At 56.0% G+C, this 21,277-nt stretch overlaps 1 protein-coding gene across 1 annotated transcript in view; it reads left to right on the plus strand.

The window, feature by feature from the left end:
• AHRR (aryl hydrocarbon receptor repressor) overlaps positions 1–21,277 on the plus strand; it is a 67,071-nt gene that overhangs the window by 25,889 nt on the left and 19,905 nt on the right. The window contains exon 4 of the mRNA XM_060146799.1: positions 3,172–3,263. Within this exon, the coding sequence (XP_060002782.1) occupies positions 3,172–3,263 (92 nt within the window). The remainder of the gene's footprint in view (positions 1–3,171; positions 3,264–21,277) is intronic.

Below are 21,277 nucleotides of genomic sequence, written 5' to 3' on the forward strand. Positions count from 1 at the left end.
CACGAGGCCCTTCGACGTGACAGGCCTCTCCGCCCCTGGCTGGACCGCAGGGGACGCCTCGAGCTCCGGGCCTCGGGGCACTGCTCCCCCACCCCGTCCCCAAACGTCCCTCCTCGCGGGGCCTAGGGGGCCACAGTGACTCCTTCTCTGCGCGCGTTCACCAACTCCCCGTGGACCCTCGCCCCACACACCTGCTCCCTGCCGCCCTTTCTCCCCGGCCTGTTGCCAGGGGCGGCCGGGAGCAGGCGGGGCGAGGCGTGGCGGCGGGCTCGCCCCTCGTCCCGAAGGAGACCGGGCGGAGAGGGCGCCGGCGATGGCGGGTGGGGTCCGCCGGCGGAGGGCCCTGCCCGGAGCCCTGCCTCCCCTCCAGGGCCCCGCTCAGACCCGCGGGTGAGACGTGTGGTGGCAGGGAGAGGAGAAGCGGCACCCTGGGGAGAGACGCCGGGCCGAATACCGGAGGCAGGTGACGGCGGAGCTGCCGCCCCGCCCGGGGCTCTTCCCCAGCTGCTCTCTCCCAGCGCCGCGGGCCCCCTCCGGACCGCCCCCCACGCGGAAGAGGGCTGGTACCCGCCGCCTGCGGGCCTGGCCGCGGCCCCCACCCGCACTGGCGTTTGCTGCCCTGACTCAGCTTCCGGGCGCTCCTGACCTGGGGGCCGGGGCTGTCGGCTCAGAGGAGTTTTCGGGAAGGCGCCCCCCACCCCGGCTGGGCCTCCGGGACAGCCTCGGAATCACATTCGGTTTCTTCTAGTCTCACCACAGGCCTGGGGGTGGGGCGCGCTGGCGGCCCTGCTCGCACGCGAGGCCCTGGCCGGGGTCCAGGCGGCTGTCACCGCGGCGCTGGCGCCCCATCGCGTGACAGGAGCCCGAGGAGGCCCCGCCGGGCGTGCCCCGCGGAATGTGGCTGCGGAGGAGGGAAGTGCGGGTGCCCGGCGGGGGCGCACGCGAGGCCGGGGAGCCGCGTGGGGGGCGGGGAGGGAGGTTAGGCGGGGACCCCCGCCGCGGCTGCCCCTGTGCGGGCAGCGGCCCTGCACGTCTGTGGGCGACGGAGCGCATCTGTCTGCGCGCCGCCGAGTGGGCTGGGTCCCGGCGGGGGTCGGCGAACCGCGTCTGCCGCGGTGACGTCACCGCCTGGGGCTCCCCAGCCTCCGGCCGTGGGCGGCAGCACAGCCGGCTCGGCGTCCGCAGGCCCGGCGAGCAGGGAAGCCCCGTCCCAGCGTCCCCTTCCCCTCAGACCAGCGCGCACGGGGGTGGGGAGCTGGCTGGAGCCGGGGCGGCCCCTGCAGCGGCGTGTGTGGCGGGCAGGCCTTGGCGGTCCGGGCTGTGGCGGTCCCCCTGGGCGCACCGAGGCGGGGTCCTGCCCCCCAGCCCCGCCGCTGTGACCCCACGTCCAACCAGGCCCGCTTGGGCTCTGCCCACCCAGCTGGGAGACGTGGCCTTGTGCTGGCAGGGGGCTGCGGGGAGGGGTGGGGCGGGAGTGGGTCCCGGGCCCCCGCCGGTCGGCGTTTCCCTCCTTTAGCTTTCTCAGCCCCTGAGAGCAGAGCACGGGGTCTGTGTGACCCTGTGTCAGAGGCTCGGAGCATTCTGACGCCAGAAGGTTCCCGCGCGGACATGGCGCCTCTCGGTGGGCTCCTCCTGGGTCTGACTAATCCGAGCTCTATGAGTTTCACGCATTCACCTCTCAGCTTCCTGAGCAGAGTGGAGCTCAAGATGGACTAAACGTTAGTTAACGCCTCTGGCTTCTCTGCTCAGAGCTGTCTCACTGCCTAGAGAACCAGCAGCCTCGAGGGGAGCTTGGCTGCTGGCGGGTTTCGGTGGGGAAGGGAGGCCTGGGCGTCTAAGGCACACACGGCGGCGTCTGCGTCTCCGCCCAGGCACCCAGGTGTGCCTGTCGTGTTTCCCAGAACACACCTGCTTTCCCTCGAGGAAATGGGTTCGTTTCTTGTTCTATCTAGTGCAGGAGAGGAAGGCGATGAAGCGAAGCTTCTGAGAGAGGGAGGGACCGAGAGGCCGGCGGAGACTGAAGGCCATGGCTGGGCCACCAAGGGCCACCGTCCAGGGGCCTCCCTGAGGGCCTCTGCATCGCGCACTTTGCCCCTGTGGATGCCCTGAGCTTGGCGTCAGGGGTGTAAATGAAGGGCCACCTTGGCCACTGCCTGTGTGTGTGTGTGTGTGAGGGGTCTCGGTCCACAGTGGTCCTGGCCCAACCTGGAGAGCACGTCGGGGGCCTGCTGTCCTGGGGCCTGGGACCCTGCATTTCTGAGCAGCGCCTGGGGGAGCGGGTGCGCCCTGGAGGGAAAGTTCGGCACAGCCTGCTGGTTTTGAAGGAGAAATGCTGGGGAGTCCCATGCTGTGGTTGTATTTTACTCCAAAACCGGACGAGACAGGGACCGCATGCAGGGCCCTTGGTGGCATTGACATTTCCCCTGAGTGAGGGAAATGGTAGGCACAGCCCTCCCGGCCTCCACAGAGGCACCAGCGCCAGGCCCGCTCCTGGCCGGGACCCCCTTTAATGCCTGTGCGCTCAGCAGCCCCCAGCGGCCCCCAGAATTCCCAGGTGCTGATGATGCTGAGCACGGAGTTGGGGGTCCCCCACCAAGCGCCAGGGGCTGGGATGTGGATGACGTCTGTCTGACCTGCACATCTGTCTGAGCTTTTCACCCCAAGTGGATGTGAGGCCAGAGGGGGCGTTGGGAGAAGCAGCGTGAGCGTGCAGGGGGCGCCCGCCTGCCGGGAGCATTGTCTGCTCCGCTCTGGGTGAGGGGCGGGGGCTCCAGGAGGGAGGGATGGGGGAGGGGCACGTGGGGGTCCCGGCCGGTGATTGGTTACCCAGACCAGTGGTGTCCAGTTTGGGGACCTGCCCGCGCTTGGGTCTTGAGAGAGGAGCTTTGGGGACCCCCGGGGGGGTCCCTGAGATGGGGAGGGGGGTTAAGGGGTTTGCAGGAGGGGGGAGTGCAGTTTCTGGGGAGCAGAGTGGGGCAGGGTCCTCAGACGCGGCCTAGCTGTGAAGTCCCGGTCCCCCGAATGTCACCCGGCTCCCACCCAGCTGCCCCGCCCGCCGCCCTGGGTGTCTTCTGGGCAGCGAGGAGACCACAGGTCAGCGTGCCTGTGGAGGGTGGGTGGAAGTTGGAGAAACGTCAGGGAACCATCACTAACTGTGCTCTCCTCCAACAGCCCTGCAGCAGCCGGCGGCCGGTGCCCCCTCACCAGAAGACAGGGATCCGCGTGGAGGGTCTGCCGTGCTGGAGGGAAGGCTGCTACTGGAGGTGAGCCCTCGCTCGTGTCGCGTGCGGCCGTGTCCCCGTGGGCCTCGGTTGTGGCCGCTTACAGCCACTGGGAAGTTAAGCCTCGGGAAGGGTTGCAGGGTGCGGCTCCAGGAACCCCTGGGGCAGCACAGGCAGTGACCTGAGGCCCATGAGCTTCAAATCTGAAAACCGTTTTCTGTTCTGCGTTTTCTGGTTTTACTTGTCAACGGGAGAACCTAATGAAAAATTGAGCGGGCTTTTTACCCCTCAAAGTGAGGACGGAAGACTGTGCATTGTGCGTCCCAGGTCTAGCGGGCGAGCCAGCTGCCCTCTTGTTGGTACTACACGCTGGGCGTCACGCCCGGGCTGGGCTTCTCACCTGAGACAGATCCGGCCGGCTGGTTCTGAACTGCTTTTCCTGACCCTGTTGCTCGTGGGTCAGTTTCTTAAACAAGAAAAGAGGAGGTGGAGCTTCCTGGGTTGGATCAAATCACAGAGCAAGGGTGCCGCGGCCTCCGCTAGAGAGACTCGGGCCCTGGTCTGCCCCTCCTCCAAGGGGCTGGGGGGATGCAGGCCGTCCCTCCACAGGACAGTGTGGGTGCTGAGGGAGAGGAGCCCGTGGCAGGCTGCCCCTCAACCGGCCGCCGAGGTGACCCTGGAGCCGTGCTTCGCTGGCCGTGCCCACGTGTCTCCCTGCCTGTCCACCTCGGGCCCTTGAGCCCCACTGGGTGGGCAGCTCTGCCCCCAGGGGAAGCCAGCGGCGTCCTCGATGCCCTCCGCACCCCGACATTCGGTGCATCTGTTAGGTTGACCCGATGAGGGGCAGACGTGGCTCAGGATGGGTGCCGCTTACACTGGGAGAAGTTCCGCCGGGCAGGAGCCCATCGGCTTCCTCCAGGCGCTGCTCTGTAGCCCAGGCTGCTCCGTCGGCCGAGCCCCTCCCGCACCTGTCGCTCTGGGCTCAGCGCCCTCGCCAGCACGACGGGACTGATCACAGCGGTCAGCTCCCGTTCACGTCCCGGCCCCCCGGGGCCAGCGCCTCTCACAGGGAACACATTGCGCTCCGCCCACGGAGACACGGCTGAGCACGGCAGCGCCCGCAGCACCCCACTTCCCCCGTGGCCCCGACAGCGCCTCCCGCCCAGCAGCACCCGCCGCGAGGAAGGGAGCCCACGAGACGCCCTTTCTGTCCCACCTCAGCCCAGCCTCTCGGAGGCGGGCACCCTCTCTGCACGCTATTCCAGCCTTTTACTAGAAGCATCAAACGCCGACCAGGAAGGGAGGATGGACTGACAGGTGGCGGGACTGGTGGCCGGGCTCCGGCTGTGGTCAGCAGTGGCCAACCGGTTCCTCCAGTTCTGCCCATGTCTCCTCGGACACCCCTCGCCCTGGTGCCCCTCCTCACGCTGCACCTTCTCATCGTGCGGGCACTGTGTCCAGCCCTCTGCTCTCCCATGTGCCCGACCATGGCGCCCCCTCCGGCCCCGCCCCACGGCCCCCCAAGCTCTCGGCCCCTGCTGAGGGGTGTGGATGTGCTTTGAGGATCTATGAGCTTAGGGACCTTTTGCTTTCTAAAGAGATAAGAACAGGCGAGGACTGAAGTTCTTGCAGGCAACGGGGTTCACGTCTGAGTCTCCTGTGTGAGGAGCCCGGGGCCTCCCACCCCTGGAGCCCGTCGGGAGCAGAGTGTGGGCCTGAGAGCAGCGTGCTTTTGGAGATGTCGTGCTTTCAGTAGAGGAAGTGTTCCCATATTCATTATTCATCAGGTTTTTAGGAAGCAAATCTTAAATATTGTTCTTTTTCCTTTGCAACTGTTTTTTTTTCTGTCAGTGCTAGTAATCATGGAGCTGAAAAATGTCCTGCCAGTTTGAATTCTATTCTTGGCAAAAGATAGCTGGCATTGCTCTTTTTCGTATTCATGTTCAAAATTAAAATGACATCTTAGCCATAAAATCTTTTTTAAACTTTTGTTCTGAGCTATAAATACAGAAGCCAATGCGCACAGCGCGGTCTCCCAGTTAGTGCCCAGGGCACTGTCCTCACCTCTGTGCCCAGGGCCACACTCTTCCTGCTTCTCCAGTGGGTGCAGAGCTGCGGCACTGCAAGTCTCTCCTGCCTTCGGGGTCGGGGGGCGTGGGGCGGGCCGGGGGCACCTCGGGCCTTTCTGCTCGTGCGTGTGCCTCGAAGCCTGGACTACTAAGTCTTCCCTGGGGCCTCCGGACGTGGACGGCCGCCCTGCGTCCTGGCTGAGGCTGCAGCCCCAGATGTGATGAGCAGGCCCAACTCCCAGGTCCCCACAAGCTCCTGGGGGGTAGGGCCAGGGGAGGTGGTGCGTCCTGTGTCTGGCCTGGGGGCGTCTGGGGAGCTACCCGCCGGGTGGACTTTCTCAAGAAGAGGTCCTGAGGCTGAGGGTCTGGGTCTGCTGCCCATCTGCTCTGGGCACCACAGCCTGCCCTGGTGCACGCCCTGCCCACTGGGCTCGCTGGCCAGGCCAGAAGGGTGCCCACCCGCCTGCTCCATTTTGGAGAATGAGGCCCAGCAGTCCCTGACGTGGCCGCCTTCATAGCCAACGTTCTCCGTAGCCACAGGATGTTTCTGGAAGCTCCCTTTGACTGGAATCAGGGTTGGTTATATGACGAGGGCCCTTCACAGCACTGCCAGAGCAATGATTCTCAAACTTTGGGATCAGAGACTAATTTTCAAGTTAAAAATATTCCCAAACAGAGCAAAATAAGCAAACCAAGCAATAATAACAAGAAAATCCTAGGTTTTATTTCCAATCTTCAGTCTCTTGAAGATAAACTGTCATCAATTCCTATAAGATTTAGAGCTGACACAGACATTAAGAGTGACTGTGGTCTAACATCTGTGATTTTAACATGAAACAACCAGGAATTAGAGCCGTTAGGGGCTTGTCCGGGGTCCCCGTTGGGGTGGGACTGGACGCCCAGTCTCTTGGTCCATGTTTGGAGGCTCCCCCGGGGAAGCCAAGACCCAGCAGAGCTGCCGCCAGTAAGCACCTTGGTACAGGCACTGGGAGGGGTGGAGGAGGCGTGGGAGTGGGGGATGAGGGCAGACGGGGTTCTGGAAGCACCGACCTTGGGTGTGTGGTCAGTGCCACGCCCGGGCCTCATCCTCCATCCAAGCTGGGCTGCAGGGCCGTCTAGTTCAGTGGGGACGGGACAACGTGCCCGCAGTAGCCATGAGTTCAGGCCTGTCCGGCCAGAAGACACTCTGATCACTTGACCCTGGCTGGAGTTCGGGTGTCCTGTGCCGCACGGGACATTTCCTGATTGAGTTCTTTTGGGGAGTATAGGGTGAGCAACACGGCAATTCCTCCACCCCCAGGTTTCCCTCCTGCTGTCCATTTGCAGTCACGTCCTCCACCTGAGTGTCCGTCACCCATGTTGTGGGCGTCTCAGAGCGCTTGCCCACCCAACTGCTGAGGCCATCGGGGTTGTTTCCAGGGTGTGCTGGCTATGAGTAAAGCTGTGATAAACATTCACACACAGGTTTTTCTCTGAACATAGGTTTTCCTTTTGTTTGGATGATACCTACATATGTGTGTGCCTAACTTTGTAAGAAATGGCCACTCTGCTTTCCAAGGTAGCTGTGCTGGTGCGTCCCCGCCAGCAGGGAACGGGAGTTCCAGCTGCTGCAAGTCCCTGGTTTGCACAGTATTACAAGGCAGTTTTAATAGCTGGACTCTCACTATGGTTTTAGTTTGCATTTCCCTCATGACTAATGATTCTGAGCATCTTTTCATGTGTCTATTTGCCATCCATAGATCCTCCTTGTAAACTGTCTGTTCAGGTCTTTGTCCACTAAAAAAAAAAGAAAGAAAGAAAGAAAAAGAAATCAGGTCGTTTGCTTTCTTATTGTCGAGTTTAGAGCTCATATAAATGTTCTGGACAAGTGTCCTCACTGTATGTACGTTCTGTTGTATGTAGGTTCTGTTGTATGTAGGGTCTGTAGTAATTGCTCACAACCTGGCTTGTCTTTTCAATTCTCTTGACAAGGCCTTGCAGAGAGTGAAAGTATTTAACTTTGACAAAGTCCAATCTATCCATTTTTTTTGATAAGTCATGATTTTGATGTCACATGCAACAACTCTTTACCTACCCTAAGGTTACAAAGACTTTTCTTTTATGTTTGAGTCCAGTGTTTTATACTCTTACATTCAGTTTTAAGTTTTACACTGAAGTCTGTGATCCATTTTTATTTAACTTGGTGTAAGGTGGGAGGCATAGGTCAAGATTTATTTTTTTTGCATGTGAATTCCAGTTCTTTCAGAACCATTTATTTGAAAGTTGATCCTTTCTCCGCTGAACTGACTTTACACCTTCATAAAAAATCAGTTGGCCACATTTTTGTGTCTGTTTCTGGACTCTCTGTCCTGGTGCCTAGATTGTGTGTCTGACCTTTCACAACCTTTCACTGTCTTAATTAATATAGCTTTATGGGCTTCCCTGGTGGCGCAGTGGTTAAGAGTCCGCCTGCCGATGCAGGGGACACGGGTTCGTGCCCCGGTCCGGGAAGATCCCACATGCCGCGGAGCGGCTGGGCCCGTGAGCCATGGCCGCTGAGCCTGCGTGTCCGGAGCCTGTGCTCCGCAACGGGAGAGGCCACAACAGTGAGAGGCCCGCATACTGCAAAAAAAAAAAATTTAATTAAATAATAAAATATATATATATATATATATATATATATCTTTATAATAAGTCCTGAAATCAGACAGTGTGAATTGGCCCCTGTTTTTTGTTGTCCTTTTTCAGAATTGTTTTGGCTATTTTGGTTTCTCTGTCTTTCCACATAAATTTTATTACATTTTTTTGAGAGTTCAAGTATTATTTCTTTTATTTTTTTATTTTTTATTTTTTCAATTAATTTTTATTGGAGTATAGTTGCTTTACAATATTGTGTTAGTTTCTGCTGTATAGCAAAGTGAATCAGTCATACGCATACATATATCCACTCTTTTAAAGATTTCCTTCCCATTTAGGTCACCACAGATTATTGAGTAGAGTTCCCTGTGCTATACAGTAGGTTCTCATTAGTTATCTATTCTATACATAGTAGTGTATGTATGTCAATCCTAATCTCCCAATTCTCCACATAAATTTTATTTATTTTATTTTATTATTATTTTTTAATTAATTATTTTTGGCTGCATTGGGTCTGTTGCTGCACACACGCTTTCTCTAGTTGTGGCGAGCAGGGGCTACTCTTTGTTGTGGTGTGCGGGCTTCTCATTGTGATGGCTTCTCTTGTTGCAGAGCACAGGCTCTAGGCGCACGGGCTTCAGTAGTTGTGGCATGCAGGCTCAGTAGTTGTGGCTCACAGGCTCTAGAGCACAGGCTCAGTAGTTGTGGCACATGGGCTTAGTTGCTCCATGGCCTGTGGGATCTTCCCGGACCAGGGCTCGAACCCATGTCCCCTGCATTGGCAGGTGGATTCTTAACCAGTGCGCCACCAGGGAAGCCCTATTTTATTTTTTAAAATATTTATTTAATTTAATTTTTTGGCTGCTCTGGGCCTTAGTTGCAGCACTCGGGATCTTCGTTGCCACGTGCGGGATCTTCGTTGTGGCATGCGGACTCTTACTTAGTTGCAGCATGTGGGATCTAGTTCCCTGACCAGGGATCAAACCTGGGCCCCCTGCATTGGGAGCACGGAGTCTTAGTCACTAGACCACCAGGGAAGTCCCTCCACATAAATTTTAGAATTAGCTTGTTGACAGCTATAGAAATTCTGGCTGGAATTTTGACTGGGGTTGTGTTAGAGCGGTAGATCAGTTTGGGGAGAACTGACGGCCTGACAGCACTACTCTCCCAATTCATGAACAGTGTCTCCCATTAATTTAGGTCTTTTGTTACTTTCATCAGCGTTTTATGGCTTTCAGCCTAAAGAGCCTGTGTATATTGTTAGATTTATACCTTAGTATTTTCTATTAATATTTGTATTGCTATTGTACGTGGAGCTGCTGTTTAATTTCTACTTTCATTACTAGTATACAGAAATACAATTTATTTTTCTACGTTGACTTTTTGTCTGTGACCCTTCTGAATTCATCAGTAACTCTTGGAGCTTTTTTGTAGATTCTGTGGGAATTTTTACGTAGATCATCATGTTTTCCGAGAATAGAGACAGCTTTTATCTACTTTTCAAGTTGCATGCTTTATTTTTCCTGCCTTATTGCACTCCTAGGCCTTCCAGTGCAACAGAGTAGATGAGGTGAGAGCGAACACCTCTGCCTTTCCCTAACCTTAGGGAGAAAACTTCAGTCTTTTGCTTGTTTTGCTTTTTATAGATGCCTTATATCAGATGAAGAAATTTCCCTCTATTCCTTGTTTTCTGAGAGTTCTTATTATGAATGGATTCGTCTTGTCAGATGCTTTTGCTGCGTCTATTGAGATGATCATGATTTTTCTTCCTGAGTCTGTTAATATTGTGAATTACATTAATCGATTTTCAAATGCTGACCCAACCTTGCATGCCCAGGATAGATCTTATTTATATATTGCTGGATTAAATTTGGTAATATTTGTGGGGATTTTTGTTCATGAGAAACACTTTTGTTTCTTTCTTGTCTGGTTGTGGGGTCATATGCTAGTGGAGGCTTCATAAAACTATCTGAGCGTGTTCCCCTCTCTTTTCTTTTCTGAAAGAGATTGTGTAGAATTGGTATTATTTCCTCCTGAAATGCTTATTAGAATTCACCAGAGAAAACAACTGGTCTGGGAGTTTTCTTTAGAAGTTTAATAATTCAAATCATAGTTTTAATCATAGGAGATTAAAGTATGAATTCAGTTTTGTTAATTGATAAAGGACTATTCAGGTTATCTATTCTCGTGTGAACTTTAGTAGTTTGTATCTTTCAAAGAGTTGGTCTATTTCATCTATGTGATTGATTTTATGGGTACAAAATTGTCCATGGTTCTCCAGTTGCCCTTTCCTTTTGCTTTTTCTTAACCTCTTTCTTCTTTTATTATTTCGGTGTGATTTCAGACTTACAAAACAGTTGACAGAGCGGTACAAAGAATTTTTCAGATTCCCAGACGTTTCCGTGTTAGCACTTGCCCTCTCTCCACGCTCATTTTCTCTTCTGACCCGATTTAGGGTGCGTGGCAGGCGTGATGCCCTTTCCTCCTAGAGGCCTCGGTGCATTTGCTAAACCAGGATGCCCCCCACGGCCTGGGCACAGATGCTGGACCAAGGGCTCTGAGGCTGTGTTGTGACTGTGTCCATAGCCGACTCAGCTCCCACACGGTCCCAGTGCCCTGTTTGTGCCAACAGGAAACCCGTCACATGTTTAGCTGTCCTGCCTCTCTCACCTCCTTTAATCTAGAACGTTCCTTGGCCTGCCCTGGGGTTCTGGGACACTGACTTCCCAAGGAGCACTGGCCTGTCGTCTTGCAGAGAACCCCTCAGTTTGGGTGTGACGGGTCTTCCGAGAGTGTGACGTTCCGGGGGTCCTTTCCTATCTTTGTTGATTTCACTTACTATCCTTTTGTGAGAATGTGAAACACAAACTTGATTCCAAAAGTCATAAGGAGAAGGAAAAGTCAGAGGAGGGCCCCCGCCGTCCCCCCCCGCCTCAGGGTGGTGAGCTCTTTCCTCTAGCTCTCCAGCTCACATGTACCCAGCAGGGGCCGCTAGCTCGCAGGCAGCCCCTCAGGGCCCCGCCGGGCCCACCACCAGCCGACTTACTCATCCTACCAGCCCACTCCCACACAGGGCTGTCGGGTACGCTGGGAGGCCGCCCCCTCCCCCTACAAGGCCCCTGGGGCACCTGGGCCCAGTCTTCTTCCATGGCCCCCTCCCCTCCGCAGAATGTGGCTTCCCAGGCCCCACAGCGCCTCCCAGCCGTCTCCCAGCCTCCGCAGTCCAGCACCATGGGCTCCATGTTGCCTTCTTAATGTCTGTGGGTTCTGTGACTATGTCTCCTTTCTCATTTCATTGGTAATTTGCATCTTCTCTTATTTTTTCTTAGTCAGCTGGGCTAGAGGTGTATTCATCTTATTGATGTTTTTCAGAGACACAGCTATTGGTTTCATTGGTTGTTGCCATGGACCAAATACTTGTATCCCCCGCAAATTAATAGAATTCAAATTCATACTAGATTGGAGACCTAACCCCCAGTGCAATGGTGTTTGGCGGTGGGGTCTTTGGGAGGTGACTTGGTCATGAATGGGATCTGTGTTCTTATAAAAGAGACCCCAGAGAGTCCCCCGCCCCTTCTACCACGTGGGAGACGGCTATCTGTGAGCCAGGAAGGGGCCCCCACCGGATTGCTGTCCTTGGGTGAGGTGTTCTATAAACACCGGTCACATCAAGTTGGTTGACAATGTTGATGGCTTTTATATCCTTGTTGAGTTTCTGTCTAGTCTTAACCTGAAAGACATCTTCTAGCATAATTGTGGAATCTTGTATTTCTCCTTTAAGTTCTGCCAGTTTTTGCTCTGTGTGTTTTGGAGTTCTGTCGTATATCGCAAACGCACTTAGGATTACTATGTTTTCTTCACGAATTGACCTTTCTGTCATTATCATTATATAAGATGCCTCTTTATTCCCGGTAATTGTCCTTGCTCTGAAGTGGGCTTTGTCTAATGCTAACGTTGCCACCCCAGCTTCCTTTTAGTTAATGTTTCCTCGGCATGTCTTGCTTCATCTTTTTACTTTGAGTCCATTTGTATTATTATATTTAATGTATATCTCTCCTTTGTTGGCAGTACATATTTGGACCTTTTTTGTTTTTCTAAGTCCAGTCTGACAGTATCTTTTTTTTTTAATTGGTGTGTGAGGCCGTTTATATTAGGGTAATCATTGATATTATTGGATTTCAGTCTACCATTTCATAATTTTTCTATTTTTTGTTTCCATCTTTTCTGCCTTCTTTTTGATTTTAGTAATATTTATTAGTATTCCATTTCAGTATCTCTGTTGACTTTTGTTTTGTTTTTGTTTTTTTTTTGTGGTACATGGGCCTCTCACTGTTGTGGCCTCTCCTGCCGCGTAGCACAGGCTCCGGACGCGCAGGCTCAGCAGCCATGGCTCACGGGCCCAGCCGCTCCGCAGCATGTGGGATCCTCCTGGACCGGGGCACGAACCCATGTCCCCTGCATCGGCAGGCGGACTCTCAACCACTGCGCCGCCAGGGAAGCCCCTCTGTTGACTTTTGATGCTTAATGTTGATGTGCTTGGGAGTGGGTTTATCAGATTGTCCTGTTTAGCGTTCGCTGAGCTTTCTGAATCTATAAATTTATGTCTTTCACCAAATTTGGAAAGTTTTCAGCCACACTCTTCAAATATTTTTATTTCCCCAACCTCTTTCTCTTTTATTTCGGAAACTCCACTGGCCCAGGTGTTACGCCTTTTCACACCGTCCCACAGGTCCTTGAGGCTCTCTTCACTTTTTTCCAATATTTTCTCTCTCAGGCTGGACACTTCCTATTATCTGCCTTTACTGACCCTTTTCTCTGTCACCTCCATTCTGCCATTAAGCCCATCCAGTGAAAATTTAACTTCATATATTTTATTTCTCAGTTCTAAAATTCTCATTCGGTTCTTTTTTGTTATAGTGTCTGTTTCTCTTCTGAGACGTTTCATCTTTTTTGTTGTTTTCATTTCAAAGTGCTACCTTTATCTCATGGAGGAGGGTGTATTAGCTGGTTTGCGTCCCTTACCTGATCACTCCGCTGTTTGTGTCAGCTCAGAGGTGGCATCTGTTTCTTGCCTTCCCCCCAGCGTGACTCGAACATTCTGGTGCTGAGCGGATGCAGTAACTGGGGTCGGCGCTCAGCAGAGGAAGGGAAGGGCCTCCAGTGCTGCCGTCTTGGTTCTCAGAACCTGTGAATTCGCTACTTCATATGGATAAGGGACTAAAAGTGCAGACGTTCGGGCTCCCCCTGCAGGACCTGCGGCACCGAGGCCGCACAGGCTTGTGGTGGCGGCCTCCTGTCGGCTGTCCCAAACCCGCTCCTCAAATCCAGCGCACACAGGGATCCTGGACCCTCCGGGAAAGAGGCTGATGGAGCAAAACACAGGATCCAGGAGGAAAGCCAGCTTGGAGGAGACAGATGTGCAAAGTGGAGATGACCAGACAGGCAGACCATACAGCCCTCGAGCCGCTCGGACACAGGGGACACAGGTGGCTGTAAAAGCGACCATTCAGAGATCTTGAAAGAGCTCAGAAATTAAAAGCATGAGAGCAACACCTAGAAATCCGTAGAAGGGTCTGGAGTTAGAGTGCTCCCGTGCGTAAGTGAAGAATGAGCGGAGAATAACAGAGGGAAGTCGGGGAAATGGCCACGGGACCTGCATAATGGGAGCTCCAGAAAGACCACAGGGGAGGAAATCATCAAGGAAGCAACCCAGAAGGTTTCGCAGAGCCCAGGACTGAGTTTCCAGCCTGAAAGGCCCTGCTGGGTGAACAGCACAGAGGATGAGAAGGACCAGGTGTTCGCCTCTGTGAAATTCTGCACCCAGGACAGGAGAGTCCGCGCTCGGAGACGAGAAGGTGGAGGCTGGAAGGCCACGAGGAGGTGCCTCAGGGGAGGGGGCTTCCAACTGGGGATCCACATGTACCTGCCTGTCCTTGGAGTGGCGGCGGGGAGTGAGGACAGCCCCGGCATCCTGGCCCCCCCCAGTTCCACTTCCTCCGCATGGACCAGGCTGTGACCAAGTGGCAGCTGGGGACCTGGAGCCCAAGGCCCCTCCAGAAGGGGTGGGGGGAGAAGGCGGTGGACCAGACACTGGGGGGGGGGCAGCTCGTCCGCCAGGGAGGTAAGGCCCAGGCCTGCGGTCACTGAGGACAGTGCATTCCCTGCCCCCCCCCGCCTCCCCCCAGAAGAGTCTGCGAGCACAGACGCCAGGCGGATTCCAGCAGAACCATGACGCAGCTCAATCCCCCGGCAGAGCGGAAGCGAGGGCTGCAGTGGCGGCGGGGACACGCGGACGCCTGAAACCTGGGGAAACCCGGGGGCAGCAGCTCTGTGAGCCGTCAGCTGGCAGCTCACGCCACCCCGGCTCCAGGCGGCCGCTCTAGCAGGAAGCCTGGCCGGGGCTCCGGGGCTCTGTGGCTCTCACATCCTGCACGTTTGACTCCAGCCCTCGTCCCGCTAGAGTCCAGACCTTGAGGCTGCTCAGCTTTCTGGTGTCCTTGCAGCTGGGACCCCTCCTCGTACTTTCATCGTCAGCTTTCCTTTCTTGGGAAGTGGCTCTCTTGCAGTGTTTGTGGGGGGATCCTGTAGTCGGCGAGTCTAGCCCGTTTCTTCTTCTTGGAATTACTCTTGGGGGCTAATTTCTGCCCTCATATTTTGTTTCTATTGACTGCACTCTCCTTGGTTTCTTTTTCTTCTCTCTAGCTCCCCGTTCTGACTGAGCTTTCTCATGCCAGTTTAAGTCACACACTCTGCTTTCGTTCTCGGGGGATCACCTTCAGCGCAGGTCTTTCCAAGCAGGTTTCTCTTTGACCCCCTAGATTTAGCAGGGCTGGCGTCTCCCCAGCAGTCCTGCATCCGTCCAGGCCCCCAGACCCCGCACGGACACAGTGACTTTGTCCAGAAGTGGAATCCTGGACGGCACAGATCTAGTCTGTGTTCCTGACTTTTTAAGGCCCCCCTGAGGTTCAGGATGTGGGTCACCCTCCTCGCAGCCCCCAGATGTGCTTCTTGTTCTGAGGGCCTCCCCTCAGTGCTTTCACTGAGGGTCTTGATGTGAAATCTTCCTGCATCTCACCCCGCGCCTTCGTGCTTGGATAACAGCTTGGTGGGATATAGAATCTTAGGTTCAAAGCTTTTCCTTCAACCTTCGGAACTCCTGTCCCACTGTTTGCAGCGCGGGTGCCGCTGGCGGGGTCCGCGGCTGGTTCTCTGCAGCGGCTCCGCTCCGGCTCCCTCTTGAGCTTTCGTGAGCCTGACATTCTTGGCTTTGATATTCTTGAATTGCACTGTAATGTGTCTTTTTCGTCTGTTTTGCCTGCTTGGTGCTCCAAGTCCTTTCCATCTGGGGTCTTTCTTCTTCCATCTGGATTTGGTTTTCCATCGTTGCATCCAGCGCTGTCCCCCTCTGTCACTGGCCCTACCTCTGGAGACACCTTTACCCAGCTATCCCTGGGCACTGTCTCCCATCTGCTGCCCTTACTTCTGCGTTCTGTCTGGTTTCCCTTCTCTGCTGTCTTCAGGACTGATCTTCCAGGTTGGTACCCATCACAGCACACCCTCAAATGTTTTCTTTCTTCCTTACATTCTCATACCTAATAAATAGTTCCCCTTGATTTGCTTGTACTATTTCTTCTTATTATTTCATTTTGCTAATCGATTTTCTTATCTCCTTAAACATATTTATTTAAATTCATGCTTGTCTCATCCTTGGTCTCCTTTCTGTGCTGCCCCACCTGCCGGGCATCTCCCAGGCTGTCTCCTGGTCCGTGTGTTCTGTCCCTGAGCAGCTGTGTGCTGGGGGCAGGAGGGAGGGTCAGAGGGCAGGGGTTGGGGGGAGGGGCTGGGCCGGCGGGTTTGCCTCCTTGGTGAGGGCTTCCCCTCAGAAAGGGCCACCTGGAAGGAGCCCTGGCCTGGGGTTTGCATGAAACTGTGGAGGGGGGGCAGGGAGGGGTGAGTGCCCGGTGCGCTCTTGCCTCTGTCATCCCACCAGGCCGACTGTCCCCAGGCAGCTGGGGGAGGGGCCGCAGCAGACCACAGAGAGGCTTCCTTCTCCCTGCTCTCTGCTCCGCCCCCGCCGCGCAGGGCTGCCTGGGCCACAGTGAGGAGCAGCTGGGGTCCCCATGGCCTTTCTGGGGCTCACTCCCGTTTGGATGACGTGGGCTGACTTTGGGGAGGGGACAGAGCCCACGCTGGCTCGCCCTGCGCCCACAGAAGCCTCGCATCCGTGCTTAACCTGGATGCCAAAAGAAGTTAAAAGGAGCCGGAGGGGAGGCTCAGACTCATTGGATCGTGTTTGGTTCTGAGTTCGAGGCTGGAGCAGGACCCTAAGGTTAAAGCAATGAAAATCCTCAGGGGAGGGGGTGGCCAACGGGCAGATGTGCTGACTCGCCGAGGTGAGGGGGTTTCACCCATTCCCACCGCCAGCCTCGGGCCTGTGAAGGTGACCCACGCAGCCTGGACCCAGTGGCGCCCATGGATCCCGCGGAAGTGGTGTGAGAGCGGCCTTGCGCGTCTGGGAGCCCGCAGACACCCAGCAGGCCACCGACCCCTGCCGGCCCGTGCTGGCGTGGTTTCTGGAAAAGCCAGCACAGTTGCCGGGAACTTCTCAGGAACCACAGGCGACCTACTGGGAACAAGAGTGGAGACTTTCTCACGTTCAGGCCGTCGCTCTTCTAGAGAAAGACCTAGAAAGCCCTTCCCTGGTTGGGAGAAGTCGCCGGGGGCCCCGAGGGTGTCGGCTCCCGGCAGGTCGTGGACGGGGCCTCCCTGCTGCGGTTTCTGCCCCTTGGTGCCGGGCGCGCAGGTGAGGGCCCACGCGTCCTCCAGAAACGCAGGTGTGAAACCCCAGAGCACGTGTGGCCGAATCTCGGAGTCGCCCGGCGCAGAAGGTGGAGCACAGTAGGAGTCGGCCGGAAGGGCAGAGCAGAGCTGGCAGGGGTGGGCGCCCGGCGGCCCAGGGGCAAGGGTCTCGGGGTGGCTGTGAGGGATGGCGGCTGCACAGCCCCCTGGGTCCCCAGCTGTTGAAGAATGGCACTGGCGAGGCTGACGGGCGTATGTCTGGGGATCCGGGGCGGGCAGCCCCAGGATGCCCAGCTCGACCGCTCCGGGGAGAATTCCTTGATGTCCTCACCGCTGCACCCACACTGTTCCGGGGCCTCCGCTGAGCAGGCTGCGGCACGGGCTGCTCTGTCTCCCACTTTGGTCTTGGTGCTCAGAGAAACCACACTTTCTCACCTCCCGTTGTGACCGCTGAGCCTGTTGTTCCCAGACTCCTTTGACGTGGCTTTTCCTTCAGGGGCTCGACAGACATAGATAAAAGTGTCAGAGGCTTCATGAGAGCTGGCCCGCAGGTGGACGCAGCCAGGAAGGGCAGCCTGCCCCCCACTCCCCGGCGGCCGCCAGCCCACGCCCTGCCTCCTTCCCGCTGGCCCACGGTCCCCGCCAGCCCGACCGTACGCCAAGCGGCCGAGGGCAGCGCCACGCCCAGGCTGTGTCCCACCGAGGCCCTCAAGGTCGTGCTTTCTGTCCACTCAGTGGTCTCCCTGTGGGTCAGAAGCCCCCAGCTCCTGGCTCCACCCCTGAAGGCAGTTCAGCTGCCTGGGGCCTGGCTGGACATGGCCTCTCCGTGGCTTTTAGACCCCCAGAACGCTCCACTGTGAACCCCCTGACTGTCCGCCAGGAGCCCCTGACCGTCCAGGGTCACTGTGCAGGGCTCACTGGTCAGCGATCGCTGTGGTCACTCAGGCCCTGCTCTGCCCCTTGGCTGTCCGAGGTCACACAGCCGAAAAGGCAGCCCTCGGTTGGAATAGCTGCGCCCCCGGGGAAGGAAGAGAGGTGTCTGTCTGCTGTGGTCACGTTCCGTGTCCGGGTCTGGGCTCCACTCCCACCAGCCACAGGGAGGCTGGAGGGCCCAGGGCCAAGCTCCCTGTCCAGGTACCTCCACCGCCCAGGTGTCTGTGCCACAGCCAGGTCACTCCCCTGGAGAGAAGGACCTGGAGGGCCCTGGGCGGGGGTGGCCAGAGCCGGGGCCACGCTGGCATGAGCGTCTAGCTCCCAGGGCCTGGGCATCCGCACCTGCCTCCACCCTTGCCGTCCTGCCCCTGTCAGCCAACTGCATCTTTCGAGAATTGCTTTCAAGTGCCGTAGCCGCTCCGTGGCAGGAGCCCAAGGCCAAGTTTACTGTTTGTGGGATCTATAAACAGCCAGCGATCCGCTCCCAGCAGGAGCGCCTCGCACGCACTCAGGCCCCACCGCGAGGCCCGGCGAGTGATCTGGCTCCAGCAGGGCCGAGCGGCTGCCCGACACGCCGGGTGCCCCTCACTAGCTCGCGTGACTGGCGGCCCTGGCCTTGCGGTGTTGCTCTGTAACCGTGGCAACGGCTCTCAGGGGAGGGCACAGCTCCCAACTTCCCTTCATTCCAGGGAGGGGCGGTGAGAGGGGCCGTTGGAATTGTTCCTTTTTCCCTCTTCTTTTTCCTCTGCCGTGACCTTGACGAGCAATCTTTGAAGTACAGGCTAGCTATTTTTTCTGCGTGGGCTGGAAGAGATCAGGATATTCAAGGGTTGGCAAAAGGAAGTTCCGCTTTCTCACTCGTTTGGCTTGATCCCCGAAGAGGGGCTGGGGCAGCAGCGTCGGGGGGCAGAGCGAGGGGCAGGCCCTGCAGTGGCAGGTGCAGGTCCTGTGACTGCTAAGTAATTGAATGTGGATGTGCTTGTTTCTCCCCTTAAAAAAGTGCAGCCTTCCGCTTGGGGCCAAATTCTTTTTTCCACTTGGAAAAGTGATCTCATTTTCCATGTACCATGTTTAAAAAAACACAAAAGTCTTGTAGGATTAAAAAGAGAGAGAGAGAAAACAAACAAATGTTTGCGACGCATATTTGAAAGACGGTCCCACATGTGCAAAAGTATTTGGCGTGATGGTTCTGGACCAGAACGTCAATCTGATATTGAATCCATATGGGTCGGCAAACAGCACTTTATGGTCTTTTTGCTTTTTTAAATTTCTGCCTTAGGAGTTAAAATTAAGGTTGTTTTTGGTCATGACTAATCTCGTAAAATCTTTTTTGAGACGGCATTTTATATACTCAAACCCTGAACATTTCTTTGGTCTTTGGACTATTATTAGTGGGATGTCATGAGTCTCTGAAATGGGAAATGCTGTGCGAGGGCTGGTGGTACAGCCAGCACCCACCTCGCCCCCTCCCGCTGCCGGGGGGCTGGGGGGGAATGCACCGAGTCTGCAGCTTGCCCGGGGGAGGGCGCAAGGCCCTCGCGGCCACCACTGCCCAGCCCCATGAGGTGTCTGGGCTCAGTCACCTGGGCCGCATGGCCACTGGTGACATCACCTCTCCCTGGTCAGCGCTGAGCTGAGGTGTCTGGGCTCAGTCACCTGGGCCGCATGGCCACTGGTGACGTCACCTCTCCCTGGTCAGCGCTGAGCTGAGGTGTCTGGGCTCAGTCACCTGGGCCGCATGGCCACTGGTGACGTCATCTCTCCCTGGTCAGCGCTGAGCTGAGACTGTAAGAAGGATGGATGCTGTGTCCTGACAATCCCGAGGTGGACCCAGCGCCACCCACCCTGCTTCTGCCCAGACCCCTGGCGGAGGGGCACTGCAGAGCCCCGAGGGAGGGTGTTGGACCGGCAGCCTGCAGGGCCCCGTTCTGGGGCGCTGCGGCCGGCTCCCAATAAGACGCGAGGCCTGTGGAGGCCAGAGCTGGCTTCCCTTGTCTGAGGGTCACAGTCACGGCCGCAATGGGCGGCACCAGCCCCCGGGGTCTTGGCCATCAGACCCCGCTGGGCATGGGCACGGGGCAGGGAGGGAGGCAGGTGCCCATTCAGATCAAATCCCAGCAGCACAGGAACCCCGGGTTTCCCAGGTGAGGCGCTTGAGGCCAGAGCAGGAGGGCCAGTGAGAACACAGGCACCGTCCTCATTCTGGAAAGACTCCCAGCTCTGAGCTGGCGGCAGGTCCGCCCCATCACACGCCTCCTTCCTCCCAGGCAGTGTTGCAGGGGGAGAAGGCTGTGGACTTTCCTCCTTGCTTTAGACACCTTCCTTCCCGAAAGTGTGCTCACGTCTTGCTGGAGCCCCTGTTCACAGCGGCATCGTCCTCGGGAGCCAGGAGCCGAAAGCAGCCCAGATGCCCATCAAGCGATGACGGATAAGCAAAGGTGGTCTGTACGTGCAATGGAATATTAGTCAGCCTTAAAGAGGAAGGACATTCTGACACATCTTTCAACACGGATGCACCGGAGGGTGTGGTGCTAAATAAACAAGCCCGTCACAGAAGGACCAGTCCTGCGCGAGTCCACTTAGGAGGTCCCTGGAGGAGGGAGTAGATGGCGGGGCCGGGCTGCGGGGGGCAGAGTGTCAGTTTGGGAAGATGTGAAAGTTCTGGAGATGGTGGTGACGGCCATACAACCACGTGAATGTGCCACAGAATTGTGCACTTGAAAGTGGCTAAAATGGTGAGTTTTCTGTTACATAGATTTTACCGCAATATAAGAAAACCTGGCATTAACAAAGTGCAGTGTCTCGGTTGGGTCAGTGTCTGAGGGGCACAGGAATCTGAGCCTCAGAGGCCCAGCCTCATCTTCGATTCTGAGACTGACAGCGCTTCAGGAAATCCTCCAGACCGGTGGAAGTGGATGCGAAGGTTTTCTGTTTTTAGGTAAAGCATCTCTGAAGTGGCGCAGAAACTGTGAGAAGTGCTGTCCAGACGTGCCATCTCCGGGCTGGTACCCAGTCTGGGTGGGAAGGACTCACTGACGAGGCTCTTCGGGGTCTGCTTCGTGTCCTAGTGATTGACCCAAACAGTGGGAGGGAAAGAGGCAGTCAACATATAGGAAAATTGGGGCTTTTGTTAACCATAGAACATCGCAAACGTTTCATAGGTTCCCCCCGCACCAAGAAACACTGGGGGTTGGCATATTCACAGACTCGTGACTAGCCCACTGGGATGAGATCCAGGCAAACGCTGGACTTTGCATCTGCGGCTCAAAGACGTGAGGACAGTGGGACCAGACACTTCTCCCGGGAGTCGCACAGGAATTACAGTAACAAATGACACAGTCTGTCTGGTTCTGGAGACGTTCCGGTGGACATGGGTGTCACCCAGCGTCGATTTTCAGTTCACTGGGGTTTGGGGTGGGTGAGTGATAACGGGCTTTGCGATGAGATGTGGTCACCAGTGCCACACTGTTTAGGGCAGAGGTGCAGCTGGGGGCTATGTGAGGCTTGGGTTTGTTTCTTGCTCAGAAAACTCAGCACAGAGTCTAAATCCTATTGCAAAGTCACCACCCGGGTGTTTGAACCTGTGTGTCAGAAAGTCCAGAATTTTGAAATAAAGTGAAAAGTTGGGTGGTACCTCCT

This window comes from Lagenorhynchus albirostris, chromosome 3 (genome assembly GCF_949774975.1).
Source record: "Lagenorhynchus albirostris chromosome 3, mLagAlb1.1, whole genome shotgun sequence".
Lineage (NCBI taxonomy): Eukaryota > Metazoa > Chordata > Mammalia > Artiodactyla > Delphinidae > Lagenorhynchus > Lagenorhynchus albirostris.